Source organism: Neurospora tetraspora, assembly GCF_033439725.1.
Source record: "Neurospora tetraspora strain CBS 560.94 chromosome Unknown B0H65scaffold_1, whole genome shotgun sequence".
Lineage (NCBI taxonomy): Eukaryota > Fungi > Ascomycota > Sordariomycetes > Sordariales > Sordariaceae > Neurospora > Neurospora tetraspora.
The window spans coordinates 546,849-573,437 of record NW_026944383.1 but is presented as its reverse complement, the minus strand read 5'-3'; the positions used below and the strand labels follow the sequence as shown (position 1 = coordinate 573,437).

Genomic DNA, 26,589 nt, shown 5'->3' with positions numbered 1-26,589 from the left:
TTCAGTGTGCAACCCCACAAACCAGGCATCACAACAGTACTGTGACAATATTGATCAAGAGATCTCGCCCGGACTCTATCATCGGATCTCTCCATCGGCCACCCCACATAGGACACGGGCCGCTGTGCTATCAGATGGCAGACACTATTATGGTATAGGTCCGGGCCTCAGTCGACCAAAGCAAAAGGAGTTGGTAGTATGGACCAAAAGTCGAACATTTACCTCAACATGCATGACTTCGGCATACCTCTAAATTCGGTCCCGGATTAGAAACTCCCGTCGGCAAGTGGGTGTCCGGCAGAGGCCCGGAGCGGAAGACGGAAGCATGAGACCCTAGAGGTAATTCCTGAAAATGGATGGCACTGAACGAATGGCCAAATGGCACCCCGCTCGCCCACAGTGACAAGTTTATGCAAGGGCCCGCAGTGTGTGCAGTTTCAGTGTGGAGGGCTGACATCTGCGAGGCCTTGCTTCCGTTCTTCCATGCCGCCCAATTACAGCACTAGCGTACTAATGCTTGAGTCCCGTCTCCAACAAACATCACAGTAACACCCGAACCACCTCCTCACTGCCTCAACCAAGGAACATAAACTTCCCGTCTTTCCCTACCCGACCTTTTTACCGTTACAACCAAAGTCCCATTTGCTCCCGGTACCTGATCGCCAGTCACCCTCCTATCTCGACCGCCCTATCGACGTATTCAGCTCGTGCCGCAGAGCATTGGCCAAACGCAACCGAGACGCTACCGACACGGACAAAGGGGGCACCGAATACCTACACGACATCGGGCTCTTGTCTCCTCGTCCGCCGAGAACCCCTTCAATTGATGCGCCGCGACATGCGCATATGAATCCACGATGGCGGACCAGGCCAGAGCAGCAGGAGCAGGAGCAGGGCGGGACAGGCCGCCTCCGCCCATACCGCAGTCGCCATTGAACACCGCTATGCCTTCACGCAAGATCGCACCCATCGCAACTACTCCCACCGAGGGCAGGGGATCCGCCATCTTCGATGATGAGGAGCTCCATGCTCGAACCCCTCCCGTCCCCCGCTCCCAGACACACACTCCCGGCCAGCTATCGACCCGGACCCAGATCCAAGACCGTCAGCGCAGACCCTCTGAGCTATCCAAAGCCTCGGAATTGTCCATTCGCCAGCGCTCGCTTTCAACGGCTGTGAACGCAGCTGTCAACGCAGCCTCCTCCTTGACCGTCTCCCAGCCCGTCTATCCGCACGCCGTCCCTCCCCACAAAGCAGCCACGCCGACGCCCTCCTCGACAGGTTACAGGCAGCCGAGCACTGCCCTACCCGATAACCGAGATAGCACACATTCTTCCACGACAACCTTAATAGGTTCCACGACAACCCTAATAGGCACTGCCACTACGAGAGAGCGCAAGGACTCGTCTGCCGGCAGCGGTAAGGAGGCATCATCCAGGCGTCCGGCCGGCATGCGGTCCACATCCGCCATCGCGAGCGGCCGCCCTGGCACCTCGGCATCTTCCTCGGCCGTTGCTCGCGCGAGCGGCACACGCGGCGCTCGACCCGGTGCCCAAATGATACACCACGCTCCCTTCCCGCCGCTGGTAGATCCCCGGACCGCCCCGGACGTGCCCCCGGCGCCGTCATCCGGCATGTACTGGAGCAAGGCGCCCGTATCAGGAGCATCACACACGGCGCTGCGTGCGCATACCACGACGCTGATCGGGTCCAACGTCTACGTCTTTGGCGGGTGCGACTCGCGGACGTGCTTCAACTCGCTGTACGTGCTGGACGCCGACGCCTTCTACTGGTCAGCTCCCCAGGTGGTGGGCGAGATCCCAGTGCCGCTGCGCGCCATGACGTGCACCGCCGTGGGCAAGAAGCTGATTGTCTTTGGTGGCGGCGACGGGCCGAGCTACTACAACGACGTCTACGTGCTGGACACTGTCAACTTCCGGTGGTCCAAGCCCCGTATCCTAGGGAAGGACTTCCCCTCGAAGCGACGGGCGCACACGGCATGTCTCTACAAGAACGGCATCTACGTGTTCGGCGGCGGTGACGGTGTCCGCGCGCTCAACGACATATGGCGGCTTGACGTGAGCGACATCAACAAAATGTCGTGGAAACTAATATCAGAAGGGTCACCGGGGCCAGACGATCAGTCATCTTCATCATCGACAGGAGGAGGAGGAGGAAGCGGCGGTGGGAAGAGCGAAGCACGAGCATCAGGAATGTCCACTAGCGGCGGCGATATCCGGCCTAAGGCGCGCGGCTATCACACCGCCAACATGGTGGGTTCCAAGCTGATCATCTACGGTGGCTCCGACGGCGGTGAGTGCTTCAACGACGTCTGGGTCTACGACGTCGACACGCACGTGTGGAAGGCCGTCCAGATCCCCATCACGTACCGCCGGCTGTCGCACACGGCGACCATCGTCGGCTCGTACCTGTTCGTCATTGGCGGCCACGACGGAAACGAGTACTCCAACGAGGTCCTCCTCCTAAACCTGGTGACCATGTCGTGGGACAAGAGGCGGGTCTACGGCTTACCGCCCAGCGGGAGGGGATATCACGGCGCGGTGCTCTACGATAGTCGTCTGCTGGTCATTGGCGGATTCGATGGTGCCGAGGTCTTTGGTGACGTGTGGCTCCTTGAGCTGGCTGTTCATGCTTATTACTCGCAGATCAGCCATTTCACGATTGAGGTATAAACTTTGGTGCTTGGTGGTGAAGGGGTAGGGAGGGAGGGGTGTGACTTTGTTCGTTAGCGCAACTGGAGTTTTATAATGCATGAGCAAAAGCATTTGAAGGTTTAGCCCAGATGCATACAGTATTTACCTGTGGTCCTGGCGGGATTCTCTATATCAAATCTCATGCGAATTTCACGTGTGTCAGAAAGGGAAAGGGGGGAGGAAGTTTATAGACAGCCTGTCATTGGCATGATCCGCCATCGACGAAAGCTATTTGTTTTCTCATATTTTGTTTTAGACTTCAGGACACATACGAATGATATGCCACTACATACTCGACCTGATTCTCCTCTATTCTCGAATATACAGACAATAATTGAAACGATCATGTCCTTTTCACGACTGGCAGGACGAACTGTCAAGTGTAAAGCAATACATCCAGTTTTTCCATAGGTACACATGGACACAGGCAAGCTTCGCATTCAATAGGAAATTCACGATAGAACACTTAACTTGTCTAATCTATCGATCATCTACTGTAGAACACTTGTCACTTCCGCTCTGCCGCTGAAGACGGGCGAGTCACCCGAAGAAAAACAAGACAACCCCCCCCCCCCTTTTCCAGAAGCCTGGACATGACCGACACCGAAAATGAGAGACGAAATAGGTAGAAAGGAGTAAAAAAAATCAGGCTACCGAACTACCACCTAGACCTCCCAATTAAGAATAAGAACGAACATGGTAAAGATAATTCTACTTGGTAACGTTACGCTCCTCCATAGACATGGCTCTTCCCGAACTAGGCAAAGCAGCAAGCAGCAGCCTTCCCGGAAACAGGGGTATCTCCTCCATCCATCCCGCTCGCATTCTTTAGCACCTCAACTCGGTCTTTCCCCGTGATGATGATGATGCCTCTAGTGAATAAATCAAAGCGGATAACGGGTAAGACGCTGACGCTACCTGAGAACCAGTTTATGAAAATCCTACACATCTATATTGGTCTTTCCTTCGTTTCTTCGTCCGTCTTCTTCTCTTCGTCTCTCCCTGGGGTATAAGGGGGTATATGCCGGCAAAACCCTCTTCTTCTTTGTGTGAGATTCTTCGCCTTCTTCTTCCCTTAAATTCCGAGACCGAAAATACAGAAATTCGCTACCATACCCTTTTAGCTTTTGAATTTTTACTCGTTTCCCTGATGTCCCTTTCCTTCCCTCTTTTTTAAGCTAACGCTCTCCCGCGAGAATATTTCTCTTCTCGGCGAGGAACCAACACCAACACTAACACCAAAGCCATACAAAGCCTATAAAAAACACTTGACTCTTCTTTTCTTCACTCACTCCTCTCCTCCCCTCTTGTACCGTAACAAATATCGAAAAGAACAACGCCAGGCAAAATGCTGCTACTGAAAGGCGTAGTGTAAACCCGAGATATAACTTTTCCGACCCCCAAAACACAACGGTAAAGTCAGACATGAAAAACAGAGATGAGAGGCGTTTTGTTAACCGAGGCGTGACTTGTATGGCGGCCGCAGCAGTTGACGGTAGTTTATCGGGAATCGGAGACAGGGCTCCGCCATCAGATCTTTCCAAGGCTTGGATACATCATTATCGGATGCCGTGTTGCCCCACAACGTCGAACCGAAGACTTTGGGCATATTGAGCTTCTCGTGGACTGCCAGATTGGACGACGCAAAGTCGTTTTTGATCTTGGCCATGTCCAAGTGCTTATCAAATGCGCTGTCGTCCTACAACATAACATCTTCGTTAATGTTGGGCAGGTTTTGCTGGAAAGCGATGAGCGCAGCTGGGTTGGACATCATGGTCGAGATAAGGTTCTGGTGCTGGGCTCTCATTTCAGGGTCACACATGGGCGAGTGTTGCTTGTGCTATAGTTGAAGCTGTGTTAGCATCACTTCTGTATATGACAATGGCCTAGATATCGACTTACGTATTTGAGACCGTTCAAGTTCTTGTAGCGCTTTCCACAAACGTCGCACTTGAAGGGCTTCTCCTTCTCCATACCCAGAGTACCAGGGTAAGGCGTGCTCGTTTCCGGATTGACGATCGAGAAGGTACCGTCGCCGTTCTCATGCAATTGCTGGGTCGAATGTCCATGGGTCTTGTGGTACCTGGTTCGATTGTTAGTGGGACTTGGGGAAGGAATGCAGTTGGGGAAAGCGGGAGTATGGGGTTGGTTGGCGTTGGTGGCCGACCAAAGAAAATTTCTGCAAAGGGCAAACAAATCCCACTTCAAAGGAGAAACACCTTGGGGAAAAAACTTACTTCAGACCATTCTGGTTCTTGTATGCCTTCTCGCATCCAATGACGGGACAGCGGAAAGGCTTGTGTTCTTCTGTCGGCGGCATCATGAGCGCAGTCATCTGCTGCAGAAGCAGAGCGGGATCTGTACCAGGAGCAAGCTGGTTCAGATCGAGATTCATCGACGCCAGGTGCTGCTGCAACTGCTGCTGCATCTGCATTTGGGCATCGAACGCTCGTTGCTGGCTCGTCATCTGAGTCGTACCACCAGGGCTATACAGCCTCTTTGCGGGATCATCAATCGTTCCCAGAGCTCCGAAAGCCAAGTTTCCTGCCAGTCCTCCGAGCTGACCGCCGTTCAAGTTCATGCCGCCGAGGTTCATCTTCATAGGCATTCCGGACATGTCATCACCGTTGTCATCTTCCTGACCAAACTGTCCCCGCTGAGGTAGGCCTCCTTGTGTTGTCAGGGTTGGTGTGTTGACTGACGAAACAGTCGGGTTATTCTGGAAACCAAAGCTGACAGCAGCAGGAGTTGGGGGTTGAGAAGTGCGCAAAGCCTGGTGCGGAAGCCCAGAGCTGTTCAGGTGTAGTTGAGGACGCTGCTGCTGCCCAAACAATTGCCGAGTTTGCTGGATTGTCCGCTGATTATCGTCCATCTCCATAGGTCCCACGGTCTCGTCAAGCTCCATCTCTCCGACGGTATCCATATCATCGTTCATATGTGACATGGAAGTCATTTTCTGCACAGCTGGAGCTACCTGTTGCTGCCGCATCATCTGTCCGATACCGCCGAGGCCCATTCCTGCGCCAGAAACACTCAAATGACGCTGACCTTGGTATCCATTCATCGCCTGGGCTCCTGGCTGAGCTCTACCCACTACAGGAGTTGGAGTGGCACGACTGGCAGTACCGCGTGCGTTCCCTTGATTGGTACCAAAGGTATTGAGGTTCTGGTTGGAGGTGTTGGGTGCTGCGGTGGCGTGATGGTTCTCCTCGTAATGTTGAAGGAGATCATGTAGTGTCGGCCACGTCCTGTCGCAGCAGGTGAAATCGCGCATGAAGTTGGCCTCGAGTTTTGGGATATACGACGAAGAATGGAACGAGGGAGACTGGTGCGTTAGATACGGTGAAGTGCCTGTCATCATCATGCTAACAGCATCGAAACAGGTCAGCTTCGTTGTTAACAACCAAAGGACAGTGCTCGGCGGCGATCCAGCTCCAGAATACAAAAGCCAAGATACCCCAGATCTCTGCTCCCGACTCACGCAAAGAACACAAACAAGTACCCCTAAATGCAGGGAATGGCGGAGACGACTTACTCTTCGCGAATGAAGCTTCCAACAGAAATGCCGCCCCAGCTCATACCGTTACCCATGAGACTCCCCGCCATGAGGCTGCCTGCTCTAAGACTGCCGGCCATGCTTTCACGACGGATGCGGTTGGCGTGGTCGCGATTAGGGTTTGCCATGGAGATGGGTTTTGCGCCAGTGCCTAGGAAAGATTCCTGTCGACTGCGGCTCAAGGCCGAGTCGAAGTGTTGACCGGCGGTCATGTCGACGTCGGGGTCAAAACCAAGGTCGGCGAGGCAAGGACCTTGGTCCCAGTCGATATCGAGATCGTCGAGGTCGTGGGTTGGGAAAGTGACGGGATTGCGGTCAACCGGTGAGATGGATGCAGTGGACCGACAATGGGGGACCGCAATGTCAATGGGTTTCGAGGCAGCGGGTAGCGAAAAATCGGATCGAGGAAAGACGGAATCGCGGGGGGTCGGCGGTTGGGGTGTCGGGGACGGCGACGGCGAGGATGGGTGAAGAAGGGAAGAGGGTGAACCGGTTGTTGAGTCGGAAGGCGATGGGTTCCTGGGAGCTGCAGAAACAGAGGAAGGCGATGCGCGATAACTATTATTTCCACCGGCCCTAGCGGAGGGCTCCGCAGGCTCGGGACTGTTACTGGGGCTGGTTTTGGAACCAAACCACTTCAGGGAGCGCTTCATGGCTGGAGGCACTAACAGCGACCGAATGTGGATAACAGTGCTGAGCCTCGGATGTCCGGGGGGGTGTGTGGGCGGTAGGGATGGCGTCGTACAGTGGGTGTACTGGGTGCGCTAGTCTGCGACCTGGTTACGGCGTAACAACAGGGGTGCGTGGATGTCGTGCCTTGTACCGTGTGATTATTATTAATGAAGAAGGATGGCAAAGTAATGCTGCCAATCAGTGAACGAAAGGTCGACACTCGTACGCGAGTTGTCCCGAGAAACAAACAAAACCCAGAAGAGAGAACCGGGCTGAGGTGGTGGAAAAAATACTAGAGGAAGCCGGAAAGTGGCCGAGTGAATGGCGATTCTTCACCCCTGGAAGGTGAAGGGATCTTGGGGCTCTTTTTCCAAGCGTTGAACCTGATCCCCGACCGGGACCTCGCAAGGTGGTGTTGTGGTGGAATCTGACAAGTCGAGGTCGCCCGTTGCAACGGTCGCCGTTCCGCTTGGAAGGCTAACACGGTGACACAGCTGGATTCCAGGGGTGCGGTGCCCCGTGGGTGGCCTGGGGGTGGAGGATGTGCGTGATGCCACACAACCTCTACTAACTGGCTCGTCGAGGATGTGCCAAAGTTTCCAACTTCCTCTTGCTGGTTGTGATCGTCTCGTACGTCTCGGTGATTGGCGTTGACCAGTTCTGGAAGTGATCAAATCAGGACGGTTTGCGTCGCGGCGTTCCTGCACTCCTACACCACCGAGTTGGGAAGTCGACGCCGAGCGGAATGTGGTGGAGGATTCGCGGTCCGAAATAGTTCGAATGATATGACCTTCGCTCTCGGGGATGGAAACAAAGCCCGGGTTTTTGTTTTTGTTTTTGCTGTTTCGTTGGATGATTAGTATACCGGTAGGCAGAGGACGGCTGGGATTCGCGTATGAGAGGGTAGAGCGTATTTCGTCGAGTCCGCGTTGGGTGTCGGATTTCAGAGATGGTAGGTAATGGGCGACGGAACAATGACTCTGGTACGCATCACAAGTAGGCCGCCGCACTCTTCACTTCAGCTTCCCCTCGATCTAGAACGAGGAACAACCTACAGAAGTAGCACGACACAGAAATCTTTGGTGGCAACTTGTTAGCTGAGAGTCCAGTTCCCGGCAGAAAAGAACACGACTAGAGAGTAAACAAGAGCAGTTGTACATCGGTAGGTACCGTACCGTGGTCGGTTTTGTCTGACGAGTGGCCGTAGAAGTAGTGTCTGTGGTCGAAAAGCGGGCAGAGAGGATGGGAGGGGGAGCGCACAGCTAACCAGCTTGTTGCTATTAGACACGAGCACGTACCGTCGCTGTTATGTAAGGCCTATGTAGCAGATGCAGGTGTTTTGATATAAAGTGAATCTGTTCACGTAACCGGTTGTAAAGGTCGTGTATCGAGGTTAAGGTACGCACAAGATATCGTGTAAGGTATGGCGGAGAAGCGACCGTCTTTAAGTTCGTTCCAGTTCAGATTATGATGGCATAACCTTGAGTCCTTCACGGCACCTTCCAACCATAAACAACAAGCGGGCAGCAGGAGGGGGAAGGTATCTGATCGCTCCTGCCCCGAAACCACCTCTCCTCCCCGAACCTAACACGGCATATGATGTGCCCTCGCACCTGCCTGTCTCCCTCCTTCCTGTCCACCTCATGACGGCAAGACGGGTGCGCGCAAGACAAGCAAACGAGATGCGGTACCTGGTTGCCACCACGTCTGGGGCTTGCAACGTCAAGACGTAAGGTTACCTACTTCTTCCAGTACATAGTCACTTCGGTACAGGCAACTATACGAATCGAGGATCCAATTGTCCTCGAAGCCCACATTTTCTGATGTCTGGGGATGCCGGCCATTACGCTGTTAGCGCATCGAATCAGCGTGCATTTGGGGATTCCAGATTGAGACACAAGACAGGGGTGGATCGGGGTCCACAGTAGTGCCCTAGGGCGCTGCACAGTCTGTTGCACAGGGTGCCTCCACTGTCCTTGCCGATTGTACAACAATGGCGCTTGAGAGAGTTGGTGTTGCCCCTGAGGGGAGGGGCACCATAGTATTCCGTAGGCGAATGTTGATCTTGAACGTCTGTCTGCTTTCCTTTTCCATCGCCATCATCTTCCCCCTCAACCCGATTTTCATCCCAGAGCCGAGCAGCCTCTCCGCGAACCGGAAGCCAATGGTGGCGGACAACCAAAAACTGGCCCAGCTATGGACAACCTAAGTGCTGCCATAGCGTCCAGCAGTTATGTGCTAAAACGTGCGCAGTCCCAACTAGAGGTATCAAGATCCGTCTAACTCTAACGCCTCTATCCCGGAAGTCGGTTGTCATATGGTACCCATTTCTGACGAGGATAGTGGGCCTAGGCTCTTCACACATTCAAGGTTATTATCTCGAGCTTTCGAGGCTACGAGACCATCCCAGGGAGCCTGCGGCTGCTGCCCTCAGCTCTTCTAGCATAGCTGACGACTGCCAGATCCGCCACCAAAATAGAGATCATACTTGCCGTCAACCAAACACGCCGGCTACCATGTACCTGTCTCAGCCCAGAGCTGGAATTCCCCTCCCCCCTACAACTACTTGGAGGTACCCTTCATCAGTTTCCCCTGAAAGTTGCGTTTAAACGGGCTGTATTGCTGCCAAATGGAATATGGTGTGCAGATAACGGGTCCCTTGGAAGGGAAACGCTTCTTCCATCCGGCACCTCCGCTTCACCAAGGAACATGGTCGTCCGACAAAGCGATATCCCCCGGGCCGTCCCTCAACGCAAAGACCTAGAGAAGGATAATGAACCTCATGCTCCTCCTGGAGACAAAGTTCTAGAAGCCGGCGACGGACTAATGATGGATACCTCTCAACCTGAAGAACTACAAGCATGGCCAGCCATCATTTCCAATCTGCATGGCAGGCTCGTGGAGGGGCAAATATGGCCGGCGACTCTTTCGCCAAGTCGGCGGCTCGTTTCCTTCTCCGAGCCATGAGTTTGGTAACCGTTTTCTCGGCGAACACTTGCCATATCAGATCTCCTGCTCTGTTCCTGGGGTTCGGTCTACGAACGGCCTAGGCCATCCGGTCCCGACTCGCCTACCTGACTTGACACATTGTCTCGGTCTCCGAAGCACAGAAGAAACACATGCTCGTCTGTCTCTGCAACTGAATCCGACGGCATGGTGGAGTTCATGATGCTCTAGACCATGGGCGATTCACTCGCCCCATCCGTGCTGATGTGGGCTTTCCAACACTTCCGCTATGCCTCGCCCTCCAGGTCCTTGTCTGTGGACCCCAGCGTAACATCCATCCGATGTCGGGTGATGCTTGGCTGTTCTAGGGACAGTTCCGTAAGAGGGTAATATCAAGTGAGATATGCAGATGACAGTTGAGCAGCCTGAAATGCGGTTCTTGGAATACCAAAGAAACCAGTATCATCGGTCAAACGCTCCGGCCAACTCTCCCAACAGATCGCACAAGAGAATGATGATCTCCTGGTGGACTGGAATGTTGCAACCCTCCTTGTCACTTTGGACTAGCCTCAGAAAGTGCAGATAAGGTACGATCTATCACCACCTCCATGAAGTGATCTCATGTTGCAGATGGAGAAACGACGGTTAGCAGGCATGGCTGGGTGAACAGAACAGGACGATACGTCAAGTCGATGGCCGCTTCCGATGAAGTGCAGGATCTCATCAACATTTTGGGGTTGAACAAGCGACCCGGCCGAGCGAGATCTCCAGGAGGTGGATCGGGTTATGTTCTGCTTGAGGTTTGATATCGCCATTCTGCCTACATCATCCTTCTCTAAACATCGTCATTTCTTATTCCTCGCTCCACTGCCAGTCTACAACCTCACGAACGTTGACATGTTTACTTCCCTTGTCAGAATGTTCAACTTACACAGCAGTCATGGTCCAACCAGAAAACGCAGACAATGCCGAGATGCACGACACTTGGAGCTAACCCCATATCCAAGATTTGACTTGCATGTCGTCAACACCCCACGCTGTTGTTCTTAACCAACTGCATCTCACTGAAAGTTGGCGATCATGTTCGTCGCTCATTCTGGCAGAAAACATATCACAAATGCGTCAGTCATATTTATGATATCGACATTTGCTTATCAGTACGTTTTGTCTGAGCCCTCATTCACTGCTCCTTCGCCCATTCATACTGCAATGGCACCGAAGAGAACTATCAAGAGCCTTTCCAGTGAAAGTCCGGTAGCTCTGAGCAGTCGCCTTCTGGAAAAGATTGGCAGAACCCCTAACCAAAGACAACCCAGACAAGGCGGCCTACGCCCAAAGCAGGCATAACACAGCTTGTTGGCGATAACTTGTCGTTCTGCCAGGGAAGTTCGTCCTGAGGTCGTCAAGCTTATTATCCAGAGCACACAGCGATCGAGATCTTTCCAGGGCATCTCCTTTCCTAGTCTAGTCGCAAGGCCTTTTTGGGAAAGCCGGCTCGCTACGGTCAATGAAGGTCGTCGGTCGGTTTGTGAAGTTGATCCGAAGAACACAAGAGCTGGATGACGGACCGCAAAGGAACGTTGAGCACACAGACACTGAACTCAATAGCCTGAAGTGAGGGGCTGCCCCATCCAGAATGCTCGAGTATGGAAACCTCGAGATTCATACTGTGCACGGCGATCGCTTCCAGCGGCTGAGAAGCAGACACTGTTTGAGATGCATGGCGACTTCGAACGGTGCTTTTTGCCTGCCGAGACATTGCAACATCGACACATAGTTCTTGTGTCTTGTCTGGCGCAACCACTTAAACTTTTTTTCTTATCAAGATAAGGAATTCGACAGCGTGGAAGCAAAGCAAGCTCCAAGTCCCTCTCCAGCATCAACCCATATAAGATTGTTGCAAGTTCAAAGGTCTAGTCTAATTGTCCGTTGGATAGCAATGTCGTGGACGTGGTGGGAGCTTCCATTCATCCCATTGTTGGCGTTGTTTGTCGCGGAGATCGTTCCGACGTGTTTGGTGACAGCGAGAGGCCCGAGGGGTACAGTACGAGGTGTGGTTTGGTAATTGTCATGAAACAGAAGCGTACATTACCATTGGTGGAACCCCACCCAACTGGTCGAAGGATGGAGCCCTGGCGGGCAGTGAGGTGTGGCCTGAGCGTCGACAACTCCCTCTGCCCCTCTTCCACATCTTCTAGAACACTTCCAAGTTCCATCCGTCTGAAATTCAGATATTGGAGAATGGAGATGTGTGCCCAGGTGGGTGTTCACCCCTCTTTTCACTCACTCGCACCTGGAACAAACCCATTGGACAAGCTCCCGAAACTCAACTCACGGCGGGAATACCCAATATTTCGGTGCTGTAATGTGGCACGTACCGTGAGCACACCACCAACGACGGTTACTTGTAATATTCCTTTCTCCCGTCAAGAGTTCCAACGTCTTGACACATGACAAGAGGGAATAACGAACTCCAGACGTACCTTTCGGAGATGAACACTGCATGAACTCGAGTCTGGCTCTGGCTGGTGTATAAACAGGCATTTTGCATGCGCATCGTCTCTACCAAACCCTCTCACGTGCCATATAACATGGTACATTTCCAGCGTTACCTTCACCAGGAGGGACCGACCTGGGAGACGAGTGGATGGACACACGACTCATTGAACCGCATTCCTCCCATTCCTCCTCCATGCTCTAGACTCTAGCAGAAACTCCTCAATGGACCAGCGGCTATAGCGGTAGAAGCGGCTTTCACCGAACTGGCCACCGCTGCAAGCCTGCAACAAGGTAGACACTGTTGACTGTTCCCGGTTTGGTGCCCCTTCGAACACAGTTTGGGATTGCTCCACTGCTCTTCGTCTGGTCTAAAACACCGCGTGGAGGATAGGGGAAGGAGTTCGAAGCATACATGTAGTGGTGAGTGACCGAACCAACGGGGATGAGGAGGGGAAGGAAGAGACGAGAAGGGGTGATGGCCGTGGTGGACTGGTGGAAGAGCCGAGGAGGAGTCCGAGGAGGAGGTCCAGAATTCGGTGTCTTTGGTGTGAGTTGCGACTATGCCGGACTTCGGTGGGTCGCAAGTTACCCTATTACACTTTACAGGACTACAGTGAAAAGAGTCTTGAACCCTATCTTGACCCTATATTCTAAGGATCATAATATCGACTTTACGAAATGTGTTCTCGCGGTTGCTACAGAACCTCGGCTTATGTGCTGACGAGTGTTCAGTTACCCCGCCGGTAGTAGAGTGTTGCCTCGTTCATGAGAGTCATAGCTCTATAAGAGGCGGGAGTGAACAGCGCCTGATCTGTTCAATAAAGAGGAAACTCATAATAGCACAGGAAGGCAGCAGCAGTGTAATGCCCACGGGCATGATGCACCTGTCAACCTTGACCGTTCATTCCTACAGTAAGTAGTTTATGTCGTCCATCTGCGGGAGTGCATACATAGGACAGGTTACACAAGGGCAGACTCGCAGTCAAGAACCGTGCCTTGAATGTATACATATCGCCATCCGAACATTGTCTTGAACACATCTTATAACACGGCACAGCCAGTTACACCACACGAACCGTGAAACCCATGGCTTACTCGACATTTCACACACTCACGCATCCCTCGCCGAGTGAGTCTACATTTAGAATGAATGACTGACTCGATGAAGGATAGGAAGCGAGCAGTTCAATATATTTCCAGCAGATCGTCAACACAAGATGAACCTGTACGAATGTGCCCTGACCGACTGCCGGTCGGGGCTGATACCCAAGTCAAAAGGAGCCCGGTTGCCGGCCGGAACGGTTTACAATACCACCGGTATTGAGCGGCATACGGTATTACCGCTTACGGCCCTGTCTAAGAAATTCGGCGACGAGGGATCCCCTCGGGCTGGAAGGAGCCGCCAATCAGGCCCAAATCGCCGAAGACGTAGTCTGACGGGCCGGGAATGCTTGTTCGCCGTCCGGAACTCACGAGGGTGGATCACAGCGTGTCGGCCCAGTCATCCAGCTCCGCGTCAGGATCATCCCGTTCTTCGGCGAGGACGGCGACACCTGTGAACGTTACAAGTTAAAGTAAGGCCCGTACATGTAACTAGTATGTAGACAGCGGGAATGCGTGTAGGTATATATATCTTTTGAATAGGACCATCTATGTCCATGAGTTTCTTCCTCAGATTTGTAAGACGAAGGCCGAAGATGCGGCACATGTCACGGTTTTACCAACGAAATGGACAAAAGGAGATACCGAAGGATGGTCAATCGCGAAATTCGGCTTTGAGAAATTCATCATGGTTGCAGTCGGCTTTAACCCGGGAACTGTCTGTCTATCATGGGCGGGGATACTCATATCATATCTGACAGCGGCCCGTCAAATCTTTCAGCTGCCATTGATTTGCAGCGCTTGGCACTCGAACGAAATGTTCAGGGTCCTCTTTGGCTGGTGGTGCGGACCGTGCGGCGGTGCCCGGCTGCCCGCTGTCACATTGTCTTCCGGGAGAGTCTCGGGGGTTTTCCATTTCGTAGGGCAGCAGCTACGCAGCGGCTTTTTAAGTATGCACCACGGCCCGTTCGGTATTTCCATTACATCATTGGTCCGCTCCGTTCGCTGCGCGCTCACTCTAGCAAGCGCCGGGTCGCTCTCATCCGCTATGGCGTGAGGTTGAGAGCACTCGGTAGCGAAATGTTCCGAGAGGGAAAAATCGGAAGATGGGGAGAGAGTTTTTTTTTTAGTAAGCACGGAAACGAACATCTCCATGGATCAGCGTGAGTTGAGTATTCGCAGTATATATAATAGATGATGTTCATCAGGAGTGGTATATAAGCGTCATTGACATTTGCAGTGTTGTTCATCAATTGCGAAGTACGGCTTTGCGGCTTTTCAGTTGTCTTCCAAATTTCCAAGATTTCCGTTATCAGCTTGTTGGTGGTGCGTCATTTGCTCCTAGTCAAAGCGGCCCCACATTATTTTACTCCCGGCCTACCGCACGCACCCGCTTCCGTGCACGCTATCGACATCACCCCATCCGACCGATCCTAGCTACGAGTTTTGTTCCTACGTTAGCTTTCACGACGTCGCTCCTCTAACAGCAACGACATACTTGTCTCCGCACGCAATTCCTAACCCTCGCACTTCCACCTTCTTCCTCATCCCAACGACGACGAAGACGACAATACCACCACCACCACCACACCACCAAAGGTAACCCGACACCAACAGCAACCATGAAGGTCATCAGCAAGGAAGAGGAGCAGGCTCACTACCGCGAGGTAGTCAAGGGCGGTTTGATCGGTGGTACCGGCGGTCTCATCCTCGGTCTCGGCGGTGTCATGTTCGGCATGAAGCGCTACCAGCTGATCCGCCAGCTCTCGCTCCCCTTCCGCGCCTTCCTGGTTACCTCGGCGGGCACCTTCGGCGCCATCATCCTGGCCGAGCGCTACAGCGTCACCTTCCAGCGCGCCAAGGACCCCGGGATGAAGTACCTCGAGGCCGGCAGGAAGAAGCACGAGGCGGAGCACCTGGCCAACATGACCCCGGCTCAGCGCTTCAAGGAATGGGGCCGCGAGAACCGCTACAGCATCGTTTTTGCGTCCTGGATCGCCGCCATGGGCGCCGCCATGGCCATCGTCAACCGCAACAAGTACCTCAGCGCCAGCCAGAAGCTCGTCCAGGCCCGTGTGTACGCCCAGGGCCTGACGCTCGCCGTCCTCATCGCCACGGCCGCCTTCGAGACCGCCGACGCCAAGAGCGGCAAGGGCAGGTGGGAGACCGTCATGGTCGTTGATCCCAACGATCCTACTCACCAGCACTTGATCGAGAAGAAGATCAAGAAGGAGGAGTACGAGGGTCAGAACCTCTGGCAGGGTATGTTCTTTTTTTTTTTTTTTTTTTTTTGCCCCAAGTGCTTGTTTCGAGCTTACATAGATCCGCTAACTAACTTGTGCTTCAGATATGGTCGCTGCCGAGGAGAAGAGACTCGCCCATAAGAAGGCCATGGAGGAGGCTGAGGCCAACAAGGCTTCCGCTTCCGCTTAAGCGCACTGCGCCAGCAGTCAGATTGCCATGACAAAGAGAGCGATAGTTCCCTCTATGTCTCACTCGAGATCTATCTTGTCCACCTTCTTCTCTCCATACCGGCCATATCGCATATGGTCATCGGTGGGGGAGGGCGAAGGTGAAGACGAAATCAAAATTGGAAATCCAGAAATCAAGCGAGGGAGGAAAAAAAAGAGAAAGCCGTGGGTGTTGGCAAACGTCGTTTGTTATCACCACGGCTATTGGAAACTCACCGGCGCGCACTACCTACGCTACCTAACCTAACATACCTTACCTTCTACTACCTCACACATCAACATCTCTACTCTCTTCTACATACTCAAATTTTGCATTAGCACCGGTGTTTCATTTCGAAAAAGAAGAGGGAACTTCGGGACTTTCTTGGAAGCAACAACGGGCGGCTTGTTTTGTTTGATGTCTCTTCCGATGATGATATGAAATCAGAACATAACAGCGATTGTTGCACAGCATGGCGTTTCAGTTAGATTGGGTTATCATATGGGGGTCTTCCTTCTCGTCGTCGTCGTCTTGAAGTGTACAGGAACGGGCGGAGGGCATGCATGTATTTGTCGTATTGTATCGTCGTCTTTGCTGGACAATTTGCTACGATACGGGTATAGATTGGCCTTTCATGAAATTATGTGTACATGCTTTCCAACGTGGTGACCTCCGGGTAAACTAGGCATCCCTAGATTTAGAGTTCATCGTGACTCCCCACTTCACTCCCACCCCCCTCTCCCGGAGGACGCGGAGGAAGTTCATCAACAAAAACCCAGTCAACAATGTCCAAAATAGGTGACACAACACCACTCAACAGTTCCTTCTCCTTCACAAACTCTTCAGCAGTATTAGTCTCCACGTCCCAGTGCTCTTTCAGCCATACCTCCGCCGCCCTGAGCGCATCCCTAACAGCCCCTGCTTCCTCTCTGACATCCTCTCTGTCGTCAGCGTCAACAATCCAAAGACGCCGCCTAACCGCATTTAACATCCCTGCCAACTCTCTCCTCGCATTAAGCCTCGCCCTAGTCTCCTCATCCTCTATCTCAAACTGCGCCGCCTCCTCAATCTGGGATTCTATCTTCTCCCACTTTGCTGGGTCTTCGGAACTTCCGCCGGCGTAGGAAGTTTGAACGGTAGCTATTGGCTCTCGATCGTCTTTCAGGTCGCCAAGGAACACTTCCAGGACACCATTGGAGTCGATTTCGAACGTGAACGAGATCCGGGGAGCACCTCGTGGGAGGTTGGGAGCGATGCTGAAGCTGGCGAGGTCGATGGGGATTGTGGCTAGGAGGTGATTGGAGGATGTGAAGGGGCGGTTTCCTTGGAAGATGTTGAGGGTGAGAGTAGTTTGGTTGTCTGTTACTTGCTGTTAGTGCGGACAGATAGAGGAGTGTGATCGGATGGATAGATGAGTTGAAAGGGCGTACCGGTTGATGTTGTAAATGTTGCTGATCGGCGCTGTTCATGATGGCGTGTTAGAGCCAACTGGTTAAAGGACTTGAAGAAGGGGGGAATGGACTGACTGTGGGGATGGGAGTGTAACGGTGGATGATTCTAGTCTTGAAGTCTGTTAGCCAGCAGTTTGAACACATCTCGAACTGGTCTTGTACCGGGGGAACGAGATCATACCATGACACCTCCTGCCGTCTCAACGCCGATTGCAATCGGAGTAATGTCAAAGGCACCCAGCGGGCAATCCTCAAACTCAGCCCCGGAGAGCACCTGTGAATAATCATTAACTCGACATCCTCGTATCCCAAGATCCAATCTTCACTCACCATAGCCTGAATAGCCGCCCCGAAAACCACCGCCTCCGCCGGATCGACGTTTCCTTCCCTGAGCGTCATGTTCTCCCTCCTAAAGTACCGCTCAACCACCCTTCTCACCATCGGGATCTTTCCTGACCCTCCCACCACAATAACATCATCCACCTCATTCCACCAAACATTGGCAGCCAACAATACCCTTCCAACCGCCGAAAGCGTGTCGTAAACCAGAACATGGTTCACATCCTCAAAGTCCCTCCTCGTCATGGTCAAGTTCCTCTCCATCCCGCCCAAGTTGGTCAACAGTTCCCCGACATCAATCTCCACCGCTTCTTGCCCCGAGAGCGCCACCTTCACACTCTCCGCTACCTCTTTCTTTACCTTCCTTACGAGCTTCGGATCCAGCATCATTATATCTTCCGATTGCATATGACCACCTACCTTCCCATCCCGATCCCCACGGCCACCACCACGTCCCATCCGCGCCGCCACCTCTTTCAAAACCCACCTCGCCACATTCCCATCCATCTTTCTCCCCCCATACCACCCCTCAACCCTCTCACTACCCAAAACCTCAAAGACCCCCTCTTCCACGGTCACAACCGTGACATCAAGCGAAGTTCCACCCAAATCGTACACGAGCACCGTTCTCTCTTCCCCGTCAGAATCCCTATCTAGTCCATAGGCTATGGCGGCGGCTACGGGTTCTTTCACGAAGCGGATTACTTCTAAACCGGCAAGGGAGGCGGCGTGGCGGAGGGCGGTTCTGTAGGCTTCTTCGAATCGTTGGGCTGCTTGGTAGTTGGTGGGAAAAGAGGTGTATGAATCGGTGCTGTAGGAATGGAGACCGGGGGCGAGGGGGATGGTGACGACGGCTTGGGTGACGCTGCAATGATGGGAGTCTGTTAGAGATGGGGCAAGAGGGAAAGAGGGAAAGAAGGAAGGAAAAAGAAGAAAGAAGACAACGGAAACTTACTCCTCACCAATCTCCCTCTCAGCAATCCCCTTCAACTCCCTAAAAATCATGGCCGTGATTTGCTCAGGGGTATACCTCAACACCCTTTTCGCGGTCGTGTTACTACTATCCTGTCCTCCTTCACCGGCAAGAATGCTCATATCCTCCTCAATCTCAACCTCGATAACAGGCACATCACTACCACAACAGTCATGCGTGACCTTGAAGGGCAAATGGCGGATTTCTCTTTGGAACTCGGGATCGGAGAAGTTTCGGCCTAGGAGACGTCTTTTTTGTTGGAGCAGTTAGCCAGCCAGCCAGCCAGCCAGCCAGCCAAAGCAAAACCAGACTTCGTTAGAATAGAGGTTGATGAATGACATACATACCTTACATCAAACACCGCCGCCGCTGAAGGGTCCCCGTCCCCCTTCAAAGAAGCCCACTCCCTCGCCTCCTCTCCTACTAAAACCTCCACCCCTTCATAGTAGACTTCGTCCTCCCCTCCGACGACCCCTTCATCCCCTCCTCCCTCCCAAACACCACTCTTCCCACTCCCACCCCCAGCCCCATCCCTAAAAACAACCCAATTAGGCACCACCACCTTCCTCCCCCCCTTCCCATCATCAGTACCAAAAACCTCCACCTCCACCTCCCCCTCCCCCTTTCTCCAAAACCCACCCCCAACCCCAACCCTCGAGTTCGTCACCCCAAAGTCTATGGCAATCACGGGTGGTGGTGGTGTGCCTTTTTCCTCGCTTCCATAGTCATCATCCGTGGGGTACGCACTCGCTCCGACCGGGAGAGGTAGTAGAGAGATGGCTAGGGGGAAGATGACGATGATGAGGAGGAGGAAGGTGGCTGTTAGGAGGGCGGCGAGGGGGGATGGGGGTTTGGGTTTTTTCGAGGACTTGGTGAGGAGACGATGGGATTGGCGGCGACGGCCGCGGTTGCCTGAATTGTTTGTTGACATCTTTGGATGGTTCTGGTTTTCAGTGGTGATGTTGGTGTTGATGTTGGTTATGATGGTTATGATGGTTATGATGGTAATGTTGGTTGGGGGTGTTGAGTTCGGTTTGTTCAAGGTGATATCATCGAAGAGAAGAAAAGTGCTTCCCGGAGTAACTATTTGTATCGAATGCTCAGGGTAGCGAGTGCGTCAAGTCGACGGCTACAAAAGATGAATCGACATGTTTGGCCTTTCTGTTCAAAGACTGTTGTGTTTTTCTCTCTTCTGGAATCACCTAGATATCAACCGCTGTTTTCTCTCTTTCCCACCCGAGGCCAACCCGAGGTGAGCGAGTTACCTGAAGACGTAAGTATCCGTCCCATAGCCATTCGATCGGCCAAGTCGTGTAAATTTTCCAAAGTAACGATCGAAAACCGTAAATGACTCACTTGAAGAAGAAAGGCAATTTGCTTTTCACTTCCTTTCCTTTCCACCTATTCGATGTTGTTAACCAAGTATTCAGGACACGTTCGCGTTGTTGTCGGACTCGACTCGGATTGTTTGGCTCACCAATGCGAACTGGTTATGTTGTCCTTTCGGACTTGGCAGATCTTCTCTCTGACAACCACATCATTATCAAACGCAACATCAGCAATCATCAACATCAAAATGTGCACACAACAGTCATGGATGGATGGATGCGGTGTTCTTCAACAATGAGGCCACCGCGTTCGTTCGTTGGTATTAGGTATTAGCTATAATGCAACTTCCCTCTTTCTTCCCCTGCTCTGGACACTCTCCTCTCATCGAGCTCTAATCTCTATCCTGCCTCCAAGAGCTCTTTCATTTTCATGATTGATCAATCACGTCATTATATGCCGTAGACCCAATTCCATGCAGTGTTGTATAAAAATAACAACTGAAACCAATGAACGCCCATCTAATCACCCCATTTCCTCATCACCACGCCTGTCTCTTACAACTGGCAACCCTCCCTCCTCTCCCAGTAAATCTTCGCGGGCTCAAGGGGCCTCGAGAACAACGAAGCATAATCGGTACCAATAACCTTATCGCTACCATCCACGTTCCTGAACTTGAAGTTACGAACAATAACAGCAAGAATAGTCTGCAGCTGCAAATTGGCGAACTGCTCGCCAATGCAACGATGACGACCAGCGCCGAAGGGCAGGTAAGGGGAATTGGCGCCCTTGCTGACGAGACCGTAGCCGTAATCGATCTTCTCATCGTCCTCCTCGCTGGAGACGTTGCGGACGATGGTGGGGGCGAGGGGCGAGTCCTTCTCCCAGCGGTGGGGCTCCCACAGGTCGGGCTGGGGGAAGTAGGACTCGTCGGTGGCGGAGACGCCGGGGGCGGCGAGGAGGACGTGGTCGGTCGGGATGACGTACTTGGTTCCGGGGACGGGCATGGGCGTCTTGACGGCGCGCATGATGGAGTGGATGGGGGCGTGCAGGCGGAGGGTTTCCTTGACGATGGCGGCATGCAGGGGCAGCTTGGCAAGGTCCTCGTAGGTGAGCGGGGGCAGGTCGGCGCCGAGGTTCTTGACTTGTTCGTTGTAGAGATCCTCCATGATGTCGGGGCGCGAGGCGAGGCGGAGCATGATCCAGGAGCTGGTGGAAGACGAAGAGTGTTGGCCGGCCATGAGGAGGGCGATCATCATGTGGGCGACCTCGTGGTCGGGAACGGGCACGTTGCCCTTGTAGGTCGAGTTCATCAGGTGCCACATGATGTCCTGGGCGCCGGTCTCGCCGCGAGCGCGACGCTCCTTGATGGTGTCCATGTAGATCTTGGCGATGGTGCGCTGGGCGTAGTCGCGGCGGTTGTTCCAGGGAAGAGGGGCCCAGTGAAGCATGAAGTTGATGGGAGAGAAACCCATGTCGAGGTCGTGGTAGAGGTCGGCGAGCGACTCGTCGAACTTGTCGCGAATCTCCTTGCCCTGAAGAGCGTGCGAGGCGGTGAAAATGGTGATCTGGGCCATCTTGGGGGGGATGTCAACAATGCCGGATTTGCCCTTGAAGTCGGCGGTTCTCTTGAGGTAGTTGGTAACCTCATCGGAGATGATGGGGACGTATTGGCGGAAAGCCTCGGTGGTGAGCGCAATCTTCATGAACTGTGGGAACTGTCTGTTAGCCCGCTGTCTACCACTTCCATCTTCTTTTTTCTTCTGCTAACCTTCTTCTGCTCCATAAGCTTGGAGTTGGGGCAATCGTAGACGACATCCTTGCCGAAAACAGGGGTAGTAAGGACGGTGTAAATCTCTTCGGCGTTGACATCGCGAATCTTGCCGTTCAAGATGAAATCGTTGCCCTTGGGGCCGACGTAGACGGTGGTCTTCTTTCCGAGGAGGATGAAGGTGAAGCAATCGCCGTACTGTTCGAGCGCCAAAGTTGTTAGCAAGCCAAGTTCCGCGCGCGTGTCGGGCAGTAATTCGAAAGGGGGTTGTCTCTACCTTTTCCCTGTTCTCCTTGAAGAAACGCGGCGGGTCCATACCATACGTAATGGTGCTGCCGATGAGAGGGAACCAGTGGAAGACGAGAGGAGGCTCATTGGGCTTCTTGAAGAGGAACTGCTGGAGGACGTTGACGACGACGGCGACAAACAGAAAGGAGGCGATCGCGACACCGATTTGCGACACACATCCCAGCTGGGAAAACTGCTGGGACAACGGTCCCGCAACGACTTGCAGGATGCCCATGATTGGAGAAGGGGGGGGGAGAAGGCGTGGAGGGGAAGAACTGAAGTCGTGGACGCCGGCAACAAAACAATCAAGAGAATGAATGAAGCCTGAGGAGGGGGGTAAAAAGGGAGAAGATGGGCGACTCGACTTGATTTTTATAAAGTCGGTCGATGGTTGGCGGTTGTCGTAGCCTTCCTACACTAGAACCAAGGCGATAGGCCGATAGGGATGACAGCAGAACACTTCCACCAGCTTGGCAATGCCCACCTCTCAGAGTCAGGGGCAGCTTTCCCTCTGGGCGAATAGGAGTCGGGCAGTTTGATGTCTCTCAGCCAATCAGAGACGGAATTCGTATTCGGATTCCGATTGAACGGTACGTACCCTTCAAAGATCATCCAAATTATCCTTGCCGCACTGGCAACCTCAGCCCAAGATCATGCCATGGGGGAAATCGCATCTGACGGTTTCTCCCATGGAAAGACACGATTGGAAAGCTGTCTCGATCTTGGATGTTCATCTTCAAAGTTTCAACGTCTTTCGGAACGCGGCGAGTACGAATACGATTGACAACAACGGTGCATAACATTCAGAAGTAGAAGTATGTATGTATGCCTGACTGCAGATGCAGTGGTAAAACAGATAACTTGGATACTACTTGGATGGCCGCTATCTACTTCACCCCTCTCAAACATCTCACGATATCGCAAAAACGGGAGCAAGTGGCCAACATTCCATTCTTGTGTTGAAAGAAACTTCCTTACAAACAAAAGGGGTAAAGATGGAGTTCAATTGAGCCATCTCTTGGCATTCGAGTCTGTGCTTTGCCACATCGGCTACTCCCGCTCTCGTCTCAATCCCGCCAATGCAAGCCATCTTGCGTCGTCCCTCGCCTTTGCTGGCCACCACTCACTATCTGTCCGGCAAAAAAAAAAGTGAACAAAGTCAAAGACGTGGAATTCGCCAATGAAATAGAGAGGTAATGCAATGACGTCATTGGGTGCTTACACAGACGTATTCGGATTCATGTGTTGATGGATCGGACTTGTGATTGAAAATCTGTTGGTGCCGGCTTCTTGCGAGCGAATGACTTGTATGGTCATGTATGAATAGGCAGGTATCTGAATCAGGTGGCTTGATATCTTCCATTTCCATAGCTCCCCCCACCCCTTAGTTGCTTCTCTATACACTACATAGGTAGCCCCAACCAAAGCCACTAGTTCTTCTTGTTGGCAATGCATACATGCAAGAAGACAAGAATCGATGCTGATGCTAACAGAGAGCCAGGACATATCCTACTATCTGACATTGAAATAAGAAAACGAGTACGAAACAGAAAAGCTTTAGTGAATGCGTATTTGTGTGTGGTATCATGAGTGCCCTATCCCAAGTTGAGTTCCGGAATGATCAATGCTCCCCCTTTTTTACCCCGAAAATGTAGTTAACTCCTGGTTGAACGCCGTCCGAAATGCGAAAAGCTGCAGAGCGCTATGACTTGACAAGTTTGTTGTGTTGTTGGTTGTCATTGTTGATAATTCTGAACCATGTTTTGGTCCATCAGCCGTCCTTTCTTCCTTGTTCACTTCCCCTGGGGATCCGTCCCCTAGCTGCTAGTCCATCATGTTGACCAAGCAGTAAGACCATCACATCACGAAGAAACACCCCTCCACCCATACCCCCCATCAATATTAACCCAATTCCCCTTCTCCATCGCACTCTCCCAGCCCATCATGACCGCCAACAACCTGCATCCCACCGCACTGACAGTACAAATAACCACATCGCTCGCGTCCGCCAGCACAGCCAAATCCATCATGTACGCGCGGCCCACCAGGCTCCTAAGCCGGATCGCATCAGCCGATGGACTTTTCTTGTGAGCCTCTACATCCGCGCTGGAGCTGGACTGGCCCAGGTTCCAGAACATGGCCGAGAAAAACCCGCCCTCCCAGCCGAACGCCTCGTCGTGGAACTTGTGCATCACATTCCTGTCGAGCTCGGGTTGCTTCATCTCCTGCTTGGCGGCCAGCTTGATGCGCTCCTGCGCGAGAGTTGCGCCCTTGAACTCGGTGGCTTGGTAGATCATGGGGTCGTCCGAGGCAAGAATCATGAGGCTGTGGGACTTGGCGACGGCGTCCTCGGCCCCGTGCGGGCCCGTGTGGTTGAACTTATCCTCCAAAATCTCGCGCGCGGTTTCGGCGTAGATGTTGACGGGCATGTAGGAAGAACGGTACTGGAACTCGAAGGGGTGGCGGTCGCCGCGGCGGACGTGGATGCCGATGGCCAGGCCGTTTTGTTTTCCTTTGGTCTTGGGCACGATCCGCTTGGCCATGAGGTCGCGGACGCGGTTGTCGACGTAGACGTTGTCGTCTTTGTTGAGGCGGAAGAGCGCGTCGTGGCCTTGGCGGGCGAGGTTGAACATCTTCTTTTGTGCGGACGGTTCTAGTCGCTCTAGTGGGTCGTCGGAGGAGCCTCCCACAAGCAGCTCGCCGAAAAGGTCGATGGCCGTCCGGGTGGAAACGACCAGGTGGCGCGCTTCGAGTGGGCAGGGGAGCATCTCGTGTCTGGGAGGCGGTCCGCAGTCCTCGCGAGGAGGTGCTTGGAAGATGTCCATGTACTTCCCGTAGCTCCAGCGGCTGTCGTCGATGAAGAAGGCGCGGCCTTCTTTTTGCGCCAGCCCGTAGGCCGTCCAGAGCATCATCAGAGTCTTTCCCAACCCGGCGTCGCCTGACTCGAGAACAAACGTCAAGCTTTTCTCGCAAACAGGCTTCGGTATCGTCCCTTCTACGGTTTCCCCCACTAGAGTCTTCACCACGTCTTGCGCTCTGTCCGCGGGCGCGGGTAGGTACCCAGCCTGCTGGGCTTCCTTTACGTCGATAAAGTGGGAGTCAGTCACATCAGACAGAAACCCCAGATATGTTTGTTGTATGCTGCTCTTCTGTGATCGCAGTTTCTGCACCCGTTCCGCCGTCTCCCGACACTTTTCACACACGTCCGCAAACTGCTCGGCGGTAGGAGGGAACTCCGACCCTTGGGGTATCGAAACTGTCCAGCTGGTCCTGCCCCGCGATTCGGTCAACAAGATGGGTGCTGGGTGATCTGGTAGGTCGGCTCGTGACACTAGCGAGTGGTCATACGGCCGAGAAAGGAAGGAGAGCACCGGGCTCTGTGTGAATAACCACTTGATCGCGTAGAAAACAAAAACAAGTCCGCATGTGTACAGGATGTAACGGACAACCCTCCTGGGCCGGACGAATCCCGCGAATCCTTTGGACGGTTTGCGCAGCGGAGGCGAGAGCGACGGTAGGCTTGGTGACGGAGGAGGAGAGAACATGAGGTGGTCGAAGTTGAAACGGGAGGATGTCGCAGAGAGGGGGCCCTTGTCGTGGTGGTAAGAGGCTGCCCTCCGCAGGTTGATTCGGGGCGGAGAGATAATCATTTTGGAGTGTCTCGTCCTACTCAAGTCGAGAGTAGGTGGCATTTTTGGTGTAAATGTGTGAGGGACCGATGGCTACACAAGCAGAGGGTCCGTTGAGAAGTAAAGTGCTGGTGGCTTGTTGCTGTGATCAGAAGGAGCGTGTATATGGATCCAACTCTCAGAGTTGGTTGTGGTCAAGTATGAAAGTTCCGGTGTACGTCTCCGAGGCGAGACGACCGTAACCGGATGGACGAAGAATACCAGGGCAATCCGGAAGCCGGCAAACGTTGTGTTGCTGTTTTTGGGAAGGAAAAGGTGCGCCCAGAGGTTGACTGTCCAGCGACAATAGAGTCGAGGGCGGCGAACAAGATTAAGCTACTCGGTAGAAAGTCGACATGCTTAATGATAACCAGGTAGCGAAGTAGCACATGTGCAAATCCCAATCTAGGGGCTAGCGAGCGATGTTGACTTTGACAGGCCCGGTTGATAAGTAGTTGAGGGAAGTTCCGTGTCTCCCTCGAGCGGCGGCGGGGAAAGTAGTATAGGGGTTTACGGGATCCAGGTTCGAGGTCTAGATAAAAAGGAGGGGAGGGGGGGGGTTGAGGGGGTTAACAGTAGAATAGGATGAGCGGTGGAAGAAGCGAAACAGGGAGGATATGGATGCCAAACTGAGATTCCCAGGCTTTTTCGAAGCGAAGATCAGTACACAAATCCCAACCGTTCTGCCCCAGAACACCTTCCCTCGCGCAGACTCGCGGGTTGACGGGTTGGGGCAGTGTGGTGACAAGGTGAAGAAGGGATGACCGCTTGGTGGATTCCGCCGTGGATATTCTTGAGGGCCGGGTAAAGCGGATTGGCCAGAGAGGACAGGAC

General features: G+C 53.2%; 9 protein-coding genes across 9 annotated transcripts; 4 read left to right on the top strand and 5 right to left on the bottom strand.

Moving 5' to 3' along the window:
• The first annotated feature begins 431 nt into the window (after positions 1–431).
• Positions 432–2,718, top strand: B0H65DRAFT_447649 (galactose oxidase). Its single transcript, XM_062825872.1, has one exon. The coding sequence runs from the start codon at positions 858–860 to the stop codon at positions 2,691–2,693; it is 1,836 nt and encodes a 611-aa protein (XP_062685607.1). The 5' UTR covers positions 432–857; the 3' UTR covers positions 2,694–2,718.
• Positions 2,719–4,413: 1,695 nt separating this feature from the next.
• B0H65DRAFT_414981 (uncharacterized protein) lies at positions 4,414–6,923 on the bottom strand (the record flags this gene model as incomplete). Its single annotated transcript, XM_062823958.1, has 4 exons — positions 4,414–4,554; positions 4,617–4,797; positions 4,952–6,079; positions 6,250–6,923. The coding sequence occupies 4 exons, from the start codon at positions 6,921–6,923 to the stop codon at positions 4,414–4,416; spliced, it is 2,124 nt and encodes a 707-aa protein (XP_062685606.1).
• A 2,071-nt stretch (positions 6,924–8,994) lies between these two features.
• On the top strand, positions 8,995–10,100 carry B0H65DRAFT_4941 (uncharacterized protein). Its single transcript, XM_062827773.1, has 3 exons — positions 8,995–9,187; positions 9,249–9,312; positions 9,405–10,100. The coding sequence occupies exons 1-3, from the start codon at positions 9,139–9,141 to the stop codon at positions 9,907–9,909; spliced, it is 618 nt and encodes a 205-aa protein (XP_062685605.1). The 5' UTR covers positions 8,995–9,138; the 3' UTR covers positions 9,910–10,100.
• Positions 10,101–13,228: 3,128 nt separating this feature from the next.
• On the top strand, positions 13,229–14,061 carry B0H65DRAFT_4871 (uncharacterized protein). The gene is made up of 2 exons (XM_062827696.1): positions 13,229–13,299; positions 13,556–14,061. The coding sequence occupies exon 2, from the start codon at positions 13,605–13,607 to the stop codon at positions 13,944–13,946; it is 342 nt and encodes a 113-aa protein (XP_062685604.1). The 5' UTR covers positions 13,229–13,299; positions 13,556–13,604; the 3' UTR covers positions 13,947–14,061.
• An 824-nt stretch (positions 14,062–14,885) lies between these two features.
• B0H65DRAFT_4767 (uncharacterized protein) lies at positions 14,886–16,297 on the top strand. Its single transcript, XM_062827383.1, has 2 exons — positions 14,886–15,750; positions 15,836–16,297. The coding sequence occupies exons 1-2, from the start codon at positions 15,111–15,113 to the stop codon at positions 15,919–15,921; spliced, it is 726 nt and encodes a 241-aa protein (XP_062685603.1). The 5' UTR covers positions 14,886–15,110; the 3' UTR covers positions 15,922–16,297.
• On the bottom strand, positions 16,298–20,119 carry B0H65DRAFT_562038 (Hsp70 protein-domain-containing protein). Its single transcript, XM_062830188.1, has 7 exons — positions 19,307–20,119; positions 19,050–19,264; positions 18,685–18,951; positions 17,721–18,594; positions 17,572–17,664; positions 17,370–17,400; positions 16,298–17,298 (listed from the first exon to the last, which is right to left on the bottom strand). The coding sequence occupies exons 1-7, from the start codon at positions 19,631–19,633 to the stop codon at positions 16,637–16,639; spliced, it is 2,469 nt and encodes an 822-aa protein (XP_062685602.1). The 5' UTR covers positions 19,634–20,119; the 3' UTR covers positions 16,298–16,636.
• Positions 20,120–20,295: 176 nt separating this feature from the next.
• Positions 20,296–22,518, bottom strand: B0H65DRAFT_447622 (cytochrome P450 51). The gene is made up of 3 exons (XM_062825871.1): positions 22,077–22,518; positions 21,800–21,997; positions 20,296–21,737 (listed from the first exon to the last, which is right to left on the bottom strand). The coding sequence occupies exons 1-3, from the start codon at positions 22,320–22,322 to the stop codon at positions 20,586–20,588; spliced, it is 1,596 nt and encodes a 531-aa protein (XP_062685601.1). The 5' UTR covers positions 22,323–22,518; the 3' UTR covers positions 20,296–20,585.
• Positions 22,519–23,272: 754 nt separating this feature from the next.
• B0H65DRAFT_4711 (uncharacterized protein) lies at positions 23,273–23,771 on the bottom strand. Its single transcript, XM_062827076.1, has one exon. The coding sequence runs from the start codon at positions 23,591–23,593 to the stop codon at positions 23,306–23,308; it is 288 nt and encodes a 95-aa protein (XP_062685600.1). The 5' UTR covers positions 23,594–23,771; the 3' UTR covers positions 23,273–23,305.
• A 178-nt stretch (positions 23,772–23,949) lies between these two features.
• Positions 23,950–25,779, bottom strand: B0H65DRAFT_417301 (uncharacterized protein; the record flags this gene model as incomplete). Its single annotated transcript, XM_062824083.1, has 1 exon — positions 23,950–25,779. One exon carries the CDS (start codon positions 25,777–25,779, stop codon positions 23,950–23,952), a length of 1,830 nt encoding a protein of 609 aa, XP_062685599.1.
• Between the last annotated feature and the right edge of the window lie 810 nt (positions 25,780–26,589).

What these genes read in the sequence shown, in the direction of transcription:
- B0H65DRAFT_4871 (XM_062827696.1), top strand. Translation starts at nt 13,605, where the DNA reads ATGAACCTGTACGAATGTGCCCTGACCGACTGCCGGTCGGGGCTGATA.
- B0H65DRAFT_447622 (XM_062825871.1), bottom strand. Translation starts at nt 22,322, where the DNA reads ATGGGCATCCTGCAAGTCGTTGCGGGACCGTTGTCCCAGCAGTTTTCC. An exon ending in TCAAGGAGAACAGGGAAAAG is followed by an intron (nt 21,998 to 22,076) that starts GTAGAGACAACC and finishes GCGCTCGAACAG; the next exon opens with TACGGCGATTGCTTCACCTT. An exon ending in AGCTTATGGAGCAGAAGAAG is followed by an intron (nt 21,738 to 21,799) that starts GTTAGCAGAAGA and finishes CAGTTCCCACAG; the next exon opens with TTCATGAAGATTGCGCTCAC.
- B0H65DRAFT_4941 (XM_062827773.1), top strand. Translation starts at nt 9,139, where the DNA reads ATGGACAACCTAAGTGCTGCCATAGCGTCCAGCAGTTATGTGCTAAAA. An exon ending in CAGCAGTTATGTGCTAAAAC is followed by an intron (nt 9,188 to 9,248) that starts GTGCGCAGTCCC and finishes CTATCCCGGAAG; the next exon opens with TCGGTTGTCATATGGTACCC. An exon ending in AGGCTCTTCACACATTCAAG is followed by an intron (nt 9,313 to 9,404) that starts GTTATTATCTCG and finishes GACGACTGCCAG; the next exon opens with ATCCGCCACCAAAATAGAGA.
- B0H65DRAFT_447649 (XM_062825872.1), top strand. Translation starts at nt 858, where the DNA reads ATGGCGGACCAGGCCAGAGCAGCAGGAGCAGGAGCAGGGCGGGACAGG.
- B0H65DRAFT_4767 (XM_062827383.1), top strand. Translation starts at nt 15,111, where the DNA reads ATGAAGGTCATCAGCAAGGAAGAGGAGCAGGCTCACTACCGCGAGGTA. An exon ending in GGGTCAGAACCTCTGGCAGG is followed by an intron (nt 15,751 to 15,835) that starts GTATGTTCTTTT and finishes CTTGTGCTTCAG; the next exon opens with ATATGGTCGCTGCCGAGGAG.
- B0H65DRAFT_4711 (XM_062827076.1), bottom strand. Translation starts at nt 23,593, where the DNA reads ATGTCCTGGCTCTCTGTTAGCATCAGCATCGATTCTTGTCTTCTTGCA.
- B0H65DRAFT_562038 (XM_062830188.1), bottom strand. Translation starts at nt 19,633, where the DNA reads ATGTCAACAAACAATTCAGGCAACCGCGGCCGTCGCCGCCAATCCCAT. An exon ending in GCGGCGGTGTTTGATGTAAG is followed by an intron (nt 18,952 to 19,049) that starts GTATGTATGTCA and finishes CCAACAAAAAAG; the next exon opens with ACGTCTCCTAGGCCGAAACT. An exon ending in GGGCGGCTATTCAGGCTATG is followed by an intron (nt 17,665 to 17,720) that starts GTGAGTGAAGAT and finishes GATTATTCACAG; the next exon opens with GTGCTCTCCGGGGCTGAGTT.